The 10356-nt window shown below is 38.4% G+C and overlaps 1 protein-coding gene across 1 annotated transcript in view; it reads left to right on the forward strand.

The window, feature by feature from the left end:
- LOC149185866 (protein TORMOZ EMBRYO DEFECTIVE-like) overlaps positions 1-6343 on the forward strand; it is a 54176-nt gene extending 47833 nt beyond the window's left edge. The window contains exons 9-16 of the mRNA XM_089410822.1: positions 1720-1838; positions 2019-2181; positions 2310-2556; positions 2683-2759; positions 4563-4682; positions 4933-5063; positions 5151-5325; positions 5460-6343. Of these exons, the coding sequence (XP_089266948.1) occupies positions 1720-1838; positions 2019-2181; positions 2310-2556; positions 2683-2759; positions 4563-4682; positions 4933-5063; positions 5151-5325; positions 5460-5987 (1560 nt within the window). The 3' untranslated portion in view covers positions 5988-6343. The remainder of the gene's footprint in view (positions 1-1719; positions 1839-2018; positions 2182-2309; positions 2557-2682; positions 2760-4562; positions 4683-4932; positions 5064-5150; positions 5326-5459) is intronic.
- The last annotated feature ends 4013 nt before the right edge of the window (positions 6344-10356 follow it).

A 10356-nucleotide genomic window follows, 5' to 3' on the forward strand; every position in this document is an offset into this window, starting at 1 on the left:
TCCCTCCTCCTGTAGTCCGATTTCTGAGCAAGGAAAGCAGCCACAGTTCTGAGCAGAAAGAAGGAAGATTTTTGTGTGGTTTAGGAGAGGGTTATCTCCTGCATATTAGCCGCAGTCCAGGCAGAGAAGGAGAGTAGGCCACAGGCCTTACTCTGTCCTAAAACAGAGCTGCGTTTAGGTGGTGTTGGGGCTGGTTATTAGCCCAAAGAACAGCGAGCAAGATGGGTATAAAAGACACTTTAAAAAACTTGTTGAAGCAGCCCTTCGACATCTAGTTGAATCAGACTTGTGACACCTCTTGAAGCATCATTGTAGCAGCTCTAGAAGCAGTTTTTGAAGCAGACATCACTTTTGCAGATCTGTATCACCTCCTTGAAGACCACCTTTGAAGTTGTGGACCACTGTTGAAGACATTTTTGATCTCTTGTTGGAGCAGACTATAAAGGACCTATTGTGGATAATGTTTGGGCTGAATTTCTATGTTGGGGAAGTTCATTGAAGATCGGCAAGCTGCAAGGTTGTGACATAACTTGTTCATCATTGTATTTGGAAATTATTGGACAATTTATTGAGCAGCCTTTGTGACACTTTGAAGTATCTTTAAGAAGTCTTGTTAAAGCAACATTAACATCACATCTTGAAAGATGCCTTGAAGACATTTGTGGGACTTTCCTTAATCTGAAGCCATCATTGTTGAAGCTTTGTGAAAGACATCCTTGGAGTCTATCTCTTGGACTTTTGTTTAGCATTCTTGAAGATTTGGAGCACACCTTGGAGAAGCCTTCAGTTCTTGGGGAAACATATTGAAGACCTTGTGAAGATATCTTGAAGCTGGTCTTGGAGATATTATTGAAGACCATGATGTGCTGAAGTCATCATGAGGTGACTTTGGAGATCTTTGCTTGGGTACGATGAAGAGCAGTGGTGACACTTTCTAAAGAGATCAAGGTTGTCATTGATGACGTGACATGAAGACTAAAGCAAAGACTAAGCGAAGATTGATGGGGCTTGTTGAAGAAGACATAGCGAGCCGTGAAGAATAACCAAATACATCTTGACTAAGTAAAGCTGAGGGTTGGAGCCTCGAAAAAGACAAGGTTGGTGCCTTGGAAGATAGGGTTGGAGCCCTTGAGGATCAAAGTCCTCAAGATACCAGGTCGGAGCCTGAACCAGATATAGGGTTGGAGCCCTTGTGGTTGGTGCCTCAAAATTGACAAGGTTGGAGCATTGGAAGTCCAAGTCAGTGCTTGGAAAATACAAGTTGGAGCCTGGGAGTTGAAGATTTGTGTCTTCATTTAGGGTTGGAGCCCTACAGATATTATACTGATTTATTGAAGAAATTAATAAAAGCATTTATTCTTATTGTTCATTTTTGTGTTCTAAATATAAGTCATCTAACTGGTAAAAATAACAATTGAAAAGAAATACTGATTCATCCCCCCTCTCATGTGTTTCCAACAGTCATACCCTTATTGCAAATGTTTGCAATTGGGGTGTTGTTTCGTATCCATGGAGAAATCATCAATCAGTAGAGGTGACCTTTGGACAATGCAGATCCTGTTTCGCCCTAGTTGTAGTGAAAACATGGCCATTGTGCTCTTTCCTTTGCAATTATTTATATTAAATTGCTTTTCATGGATGCAAAATTATTTTTCTGGGATTCAATTTTTCTTCTTTGTAAATCACTCTACTGAAAGATCCTTTGTGCTTTTGTTTCAGGTAAGAATTTGGGATACAGAGAGCAAATCCTGCATATGTGTAGCAGCAGGGCACATGGGTGCTGTAGGAGCTGTTGCCTTCTCAAAGAAAGCTAAGAACTTCTTTGTGAGTGGGAGCAGGTTAGTAGATATTGTCAATGCCTATTCTGGTTTATCATTACATGAAATATTTTCCACCCATTTTTTTGAGTGTTGAGTGAACTTTGGAAGCTCGTATTAATTTGATTTCTTGCATACCAAAAATATGGCTAGTAGCTACACATCTTTGAATTATTGGGTGGTTTTCTTGTATATCTGCAGTGATCGCACAATCAAAGTATGGAGTTTTGCTAGCGTACTAGATTTTGGTGATATTAGTAAGTCAATCAAGCTTTCATCACAGGCTGCAGTCGCAGCTCATGATAAGGACATCAATTCTGTGGCTGTTGCTCCAAATGATAGTCTTATCTGTACTGGTTCTCAGGTTTGTCAGATGATGAATGTAACTTCATATTTGCAAGACCCAGCAGAGGATGACTTCCATTGCAAAATAATAATTTTTCCCCCAACTCTTATGCCATGTTTTTAATCATATGTGATGTTTTTAATCAGGATCGAACAGCTCGTATATGGAGATTACCAGATCTGGTACCAGTACTAGTGCTAAGAGGCCACAAAAGAGGAGTTTGGTGTGTGGAATTTTCACCTGTAGATCAATGTGTGATGACAGCATCTGGTGACAAGACAATCAAAATATGGGCATTATCGGATGGCTCTTGCTTGAAGACATTTGAAGGTCATACGGCAAGTGTACTGCGAGCTTCCTTCCTCACTCGTGGGACACAGTTTGTTTCTTCTGGTATAATCTCTTGCCTGCCATCTTTAGTTCTAATTTAGTTTCTCATTTTTATCCTTATCATTACAGTTTTCCAAAGTGACGATGGAATTATTTTGTCTTCTGTTTGGAACCTCTTTTGTTTCACAGGTGCAGATGGCTTGTTGAAATTGTGGACAATCAAGTCCAATGAATGCATTGCAACATTTGATCAGCACGAGGACAAGGTGAGTTTTAGATCACATATTTACTTAAATAGGACATCATAGTATATTCTGCCCCAGGCCTTAACTGCACTCTCTGCACCCCCCGTCTAGATGAGGTCCTTCTGTACAATGGAAAATCACTGTGCCCCTGCACCTACGTTGCCATGTACGTGGGCATGGGTACAAAGGATGGGGGAATGCCAGGGGTATACAGATAAAAGTTTATATATATGTAAAAATTTTAAAATAAAAAATTATAACAGAACAGAACAAAATTTTCTGTGAATCAGCTATATTGGTTGATATATATTTTCAAATGAATATCATCATTCAAATCTTTCAAACGTACTTCATAAGAAAATATTTTCCATTCAATGATTCAGCAATTGACAATTTGACATTCATGATTCAGAATTATCATTCAAAATTGAACAATCAATCGTACTTCATAAGAAAATATTTTCCATTCAATGACTCAGCAATTGACAATTTGACATTCATGATTCAGAATTCTCATTCAAAATTGAGCAATCAAACAATGATTTGGAAAACAGTAAAATTCGATCATTAATGTCTCATTAATAGCTTTCGAGTCTTAAACCAAGTACATAATACATTCAGAAATTGCCTAATGGCATTTTCAAAAATGAAGCAGAAAAAAACAACATCGCTGATTCCTTGAGGCAAACATTCTAGTTATGTGGTAGTCCATCATCATTGGCTACAAGAAATGGCATTGAATTCCACATCTTTCTTTTTCTTCACTGTTGGACTGTTTCTCTGTTCAATATAAAAACGAAATAGCAACAGTGAAGTATCTGTTTTTACTTTTGAGTTCATGTGTGTTTGGGAAGTGATGGGTTAGGGTTTTGGGAGGAAGAGCTTACCTTTTTTTTTTTGTAAATTTTGTAATAGAAAAGCCACCCTTGAGGAACATGAATTCGAGGTTCAGGTACCCAATCCCCAGCGTGCTCCTGTTTTCATGGGTGGGAGACACCCTCCTCTTGAAATCATGTGGTGTAGGTACTCGAGGGTTCTTTTAGCCTCTAGGTGCATGCCCACTCCTGAACCAGGTACAGTGCATGCATACCTGTATGCGTAGCCAGTGCATGCACAAAGAAATGTGGTTCATTAGCCTTGGAAATTCCCTGTGCCCATACTTGAAAAGTTTTTATCCTTATTGTACCCATAACTGCACCCAAATGTTACCACTCAACACAAGAAGACATACTTTTCGTGTGGTAACTGTCTCTTCAATCTTGAGATTATTATGTGCTTGTTAATGAGTAGTAGTAAGCAATATAAACATTTTAATGGTTTTTTAACAAAACCTGGTGTTAGCTTGTGATTCCTGTGTTCTTGTTCATCCTATTTACATTTATGAATTTTCTAGAAACCTGTGTTTTTTGCATACATATTGCAACACTTAAGTTGCCTTATATATTAGTTATTTTGTTTGCTTCTAAGATGTGCAGGTTCTCTGATCTTCTCTAAAATCTTTGTAAAACAGTTGGCCTTGGGACCTTATAGTTGTATGTATAACAAAGCTTGCTGGATGTTGATATTCTTGAATATACATATTTCATATCTCATTGCAGTTCATATGTAATTTGTTGGGAATTTAAAAATTAACATTTTTCCTTGGGTTCTTATCTTGTTTAATATATTATCAAAAGCAGAACACTTTGAGCTTGGTGCATGTCGACGTGTTCATCTATAATAGAAAATTTATTTCTCTGTTCCAATCTTACAGCTGATTACTTTACTCATTTTAGTATATTTGTAGTTAGGTTTACCTGTGGATTGGTCATTGTCTTTTTGCAGATCTGGGCAATGGCTGTGGGCAAGAAAACAGAAATGCTGGCAACAGGTGGCAGTGATTCCCTTGTGAATTTGTGGCATGATTGCACTACCACAGATGAGGAGGAGGCTCTTCTCAAAGAGGTATGAGTGATTATCAGTTTGAAATTGAAAGTGCTAACATGCAATTCGGCGTTCAGAATTGCAACAGTGATTTTGTTGATTGTGATTTTGACCTGTTTGTGTGGTTTCTCAGAGTTAATTGTCTTTTCTGAAGAACTTACTGATTCTTATTTTTTTCTTGTGTTCTTTGTCTAAGGTGCAAACCTTACCTTATTTGTCTGATAAAATTTTGATAAAAGTATTCTCCTTTACTTGTGCTTGCCTGGTGCAGGAGGAAGCGGCATTGAAAGACCAGGAATTACTAAATGCTCTTGCAGATACCGACTATGTGAAAGCAATTCAACTTGCATTTGAATTAAGAAGACCTTATAAGCTCCTTAATGTCTTCACTGAACTGTACAGGTTGCCTTCGATTCTTATTTGGTTGATGTCTTTATTTTCAAGGATGTCATATTATTGTTTTCTGACAAAAATACCCACCTTTTTCAGCAAAGGACATGCCCAGGATCAGATACAGAAAGTGATACGTGAACTAGGAAAAGAAGAGCTAAGATTACTTTTAGAATATGTGCGAGAATGGAATACAAAGCCAAAATTTGCCCATGTTGCCCAGTTTGTATTATTTCAACTTTTCAACGTCCTTCCTCCAAAGGAGATCATTGAGGTACATTTTGTACCAAGTTGTCATATTGTTGTGCTTATCTTGTGTTTTTGGATCTATATTGACATTTTCAAACGTTCAGGCATATGCTTTATTTGGCTCCGATTAAAACATTTGTTTGCTCTAATATATTATAGGTACAAGGTATTAGTGAACTTTTGGAGGGTCTTATACCATATGCACAGCGACATTATAGCAGGCTAGATAGACTTATGAGAAGCACTTTTTTGTTGGATTACACTCTTTCATCAATGTCAGTTCTCTCTCCCACGGAGACAGATTTGTCATCATCTAATTTATTAGCTAGAACAGCTGATCCACCGCATGCACAGATTGATCAGTTTCACCCAACCCATTTCCCTGAGCCAAATTTGACTCCTAGACAGTCTCTTTTAGATTCAGGGAATACAGATTCTGTGGAAGTCACAGCACGACGAGCCAAGAAGAAAAGAGTGTCAGGTAATGATTCAGAGAAAACAACTGTTGCTGAAGTTAAAATTGGTGACACGGAGAATGCGTTTGATGAGCATGACGTGGCAGATCAAGGTTCATCCAGGAAGCATAAACCTGTGAGTTCAAAGAAACGGAAGTCTGTAGCCGTTGGAAATGCCAGAATTAAGAGTATTGCAAGTGGAAATGCAGTCACTATTGCATTACAAGTATAAGGCCTTGTGGATGAAAGTTTGATCTACCATTGGTTTTGGAATTAATGTGAACTCTGTAGCAGGATTCATGAGCAGAATTGCAATTGGGGTTTCATTTAGATGTAGTACTAGTTACTTGTCCAGTTCATAAAAAGAGATATGAGGAACGGCTGTACGTTAACTTGAAATTTGTGGGTCAAGGGTTGAGGGTGCAACATAGAGAAATGTGTGCCAACATTTGGCGTACCGAATGTCTTCAATCTGTAAGATTTTCACGGCAGTTGAACTAGTCATAGTGGAATATTATTTAAATAGTGTATTCTAGTAACATTATTTTCAATTTTGATAGTATTTGGGCATTTGCTCATTAATTCTGATTTTGACTTGGGGTTTAATTCTGTTTTTAAGCTGTAAGTTGTTTCTCTTTCTTAAAGTGTATATTACTCCGTGTACATAATATGGAGCGGGATTCTGATACATGCTATGTGGGAAATGAAAACAAATTTGATTGGTTTTTGGGAAATAGATGAATAACCTGTTTTTTTTCATGCTTAAAAGCAGCATAACGTCAACGTTATCCTCATGGTGGAATTCCAAACTGTAATCTCAATTTCCTCATGTAGCTTCTGAAGGTTGGCAATACAGTTGCAATATTTTTTCATGTAGCTTATGCAATTGGATAGCAGTCGCAGAACATTTAGGCATCAAGTGAAATTAAAGTAACTGCTTTTGGAATAAATTGATAAGAATGTTACACAATCTTTGAGGATTGGTAAGCTAAGGACTTCAAAATTTGCTTAAAATTTACATATATACGGTGAAATCTGTATATTGACTTTTTTCAAGTTGTTTTGATACGAGTTGACAATCTGTACAAGCTACCAGATGTTATGTGATATCTTTAGAAAGTCGAATCGTTCATTTCACATCTAGATTTTAGTTAAAATTGTTGGTAGTCTATCTAGTAAAGGTGCAACTTAAATTCACTTTGGAATCTAAATGCGCATTGTACAAAGGCCCTTTGTAGTATATTAGTTTTCTTCAAGAGTTCAACTTGCATGTGAATACATTGAAACCGGGGTGGGGGGTTGTGTGTGTTGTTATTTGTCATACCATCTTGTATTTGTGTCAAATGGTCATATTTTTCATCCCTGGTACAGAGAAGGACGAGTGCAATCTAGGTCTACTAAAGGGAGATGAAAAGGGAGAGCCGAAATTTGGAAGTTAGAAGCCGAAATGAAAAGGGAAAGTCGAAATCTCGAGAGCCGATCATCAGAACGTTAGATATCAGCAAGGGTCGAAGCAGGGGGCATATCGGAACCTGATATCCGAAGGTTGAAAATTTGAGCAGGCGAGAACCTTGGAGGTTCAGAACTTCAGAGATTGGAACCTTGTAACTCCTTAATAATTGAATTCCTTTGAGAATAAGATTTATTAAAGAAATCATTCGCAAAACCAAGGACCCCAGGGCACGTGGTAGTCAGTTTCGACATTTTTGGATGGCCTAATGGGGAAAATTTGTGTGACATGTGTCACCACTAACGAGGTGCCGCGTGGCGCTGATGACATCATCTTGGAGGTCGGTATATTGGAAGTTGGAGATCTTGTAACTCTTGTGCCTTTTCTTTTTGAAAAGGTTTTGATGAAAGGGGCTTCGATGTTGAATGGCATTTGGTCATGAGAACCCAAAGAACCAAGGGAGCAGAGCAGGGCTGAGCACCCAAGTGCTATGGAGCATATCGAGGATGTAGATATCAGAACTCCAGTGTAAAAGCATTTTGAAGAAGTTATGATGAAAGGGGCTCCGATGTTGAATGGCGTTTGGTCATGAGGACCCAAAGAACCAAGGGAGCAGAGCAGGGCCGAGCACCCAAGTGCTATGGAGCATATCGAGGATGTAGATATCAGAACTCCAGTGTAAAAGCATTTTGAAGAAGTTACGATGAAAGGTGCTTCTGATGTTGAATAGCGTTTGGTCGTGGAGCTTAGAAAAACCAAAGGCGGAGAGAAAATACACTAAGAGATAGGCCCTCGACAGAATTGTAAAGGCCTTAGGACCTAAACGCTAAGTCGCTAGTCACGACACCTAGCCTATGGTAGAAATGCGATAAGGGGCTAAAGTCATCGAAATTTTGCGATTTCATAACATTTCTCTTAATAGAGTTATGATATGTTAAGGCTCTGATGCTGCAATGCAGATAGTATGGAGGATGAATGGGTCGACAACTAAGTTACTGAACACCTCCAACGCCACCATACAAAATCACGGCCAACTCCAAAAAGGGACAATCCAAGCAGTTAGAGGGAGAAAATGACAAGTGAATTGGCATGTAATCGTGGGAGGAATACAATGGTAAAGGCGTGGCCAGATCATGAACCCACCACGAACCCAAATAATGGAGCTCGAGTCCACTTTAGGAAATAAGAGGAATTGACAATGGAGATATTTTGTTGTGTCGATTATGACACCTCATGTTTTTCATGTTTTGTAATATTGCATTTTCAAGAAAAGAATCAAGTATGATATGTAATCATTAGGACAGTTAGGCTAATCGCACACTCAGATAGTTGTGTAGTTCAGACCACTTAAGCATTCTAAGATATTTTGCAAGTTGTTCTTATTTTGGTTCTCCCTATAAAAATGGAGGAAAAACACATTAAAAAAGGTTCTGAATTTTGTTTTCAGAGGGAGGTTCCAAGTTGGTTCGCTTTCCGGTTCCAGAGGCTATAATTGTTTTGTAAATTTCGCAAGTTTGGACCTGTGACATGTATTACATTCTTGAAGATTAATGAAAAAGTTTCTGGTGATTCCAAACATTGGAATATGTAGTATGCGTTCTCCCTCTGTGTCACTTCATGTGTGTTTTTCTTAGAAATTGTGTAATTTGTAGTTGCTAGATTCACTCTTAAATCATAGATTTACTTATGTTATATTGTAGCAGAAAGTACCTATGAGATATTGAGTTGAAAGCCTTAAAATGCGCTCCATAATTTCTGCACTTCATTTCCTTTATCTTTTCATGATTCTACTGGGATTTATTGCATAGGATTATGTGTCTGTCCAACCCTCTGCACTAGGTTCCTTATATTTCTCCTTTCCATCTTTACTGCAACGACCAATCAAGCTGCATTTTCTATGTGTAGGCCACCAGACCTAAAAATTTACTCTTGGGAATGATATATATTGTTTATGTGTATATTGAATTTGCCTTTGAGAAGGATAATTGAGCCAAAATTTAAATCATTTTACATTTATCTCTTGAGTAGCATTGATTCATCTTCAAGAGAGACTAATATGTCTTAGGCACTGACCTCTCCCCTCTCCTCGACACAGGGGTTGTCTCTAGGAGCTACAACATCTACTGGCGCCATTGTTGAGGAAGAATCCAAATATTTCCCCTGGGTACGACATTTGCACACCCCTTGGTTAGGTGAGCAAAATGGGGTGTGGGTTGAAGATTTCTCACCTTGACGACTCCACTGTTTAAATCGTCTTTCGATCACCCTAGCTTTTAAAAGGCCTCATACTCGTTCAAATACTTCTCAGCATAAAACTCCCCCTATATTCGACCATGAAAAAATCATATCCAGAAGGGTTTGGAAAGAGAGGACCCCCATTACTCCAGACCTTGTGATCTCATTCCCTAAAGTGTCAACTTCAAGCTCTCACAAGGTTGAGATAAACTACTTTGAATCCTCTTCCAAAGCCTTGGAATATTCAGAAAAACGTTGCCAATTGTTTAGCTCATTTTCCTCAAGAGTCAAATCAGAAGAAGCCTCTGTTAGTACACCTCCTTTCATATTCCCGACCTTCCCAAACGTTGAAGAAATCAAAATATCCCCATAAATAGTCCTACTCAAAGCATTTTTAACATTCCATCTAAGCTCCTGTTAGCTACACTCCATACAATTCCTCAACCAGGCCCTGTGGTAAATCTTCCACCACCTCTAGTGAAAAACATGCATGTTCTTGGTTTTATACTTAATAGGTATGCTCCACTCAAATTGTCGCAGCCTCTAAATGGGATGCCATAGGATTACCTTAAACTCCTACCAAGGTTCACTGGAGAAGACGATATTTTAGCCCAAAAGCATATAGAGACTCACTGTGCATTTGCTGAGAATTTGAATGTGGAACATTTGGACGTAGTCCCGAGACTCTTTGTTCAGTGTTTGGATGGGGAGGCCAAAAAATGGTTCAAAATTCTACCAAATGCTTCAATTAATACCTGGGAGGAGATGGAGAACTCTTTCATGTAGAAATGGGCAGAGAAAAGGGACCACAAGGATATTCCTGCGAAATTTAATGCAATGAAGAAAAAAAATAATGAAGATGTTTCAGAATTGATAAAGAGGTTTAATAAATTATGTAACAGTTTCCCTGCTGAAA

The sequence above is a fragment of the Pinus tabuliformis genome, chromosome 3_1 (genome assembly GCF_031772625.1).
Source record: "Pinus tabuliformis cultivar Carrire ecotype Pingquan chromosome 3_1, CPIR1, whole genome shotgun sequence".
Classification (NCBI taxonomy): Eukaryota; Viridiplantae; Streptophyta; class Pinopsida; order Pinales; family Pinaceae; genus Pinus; species Pinus tabuliformis.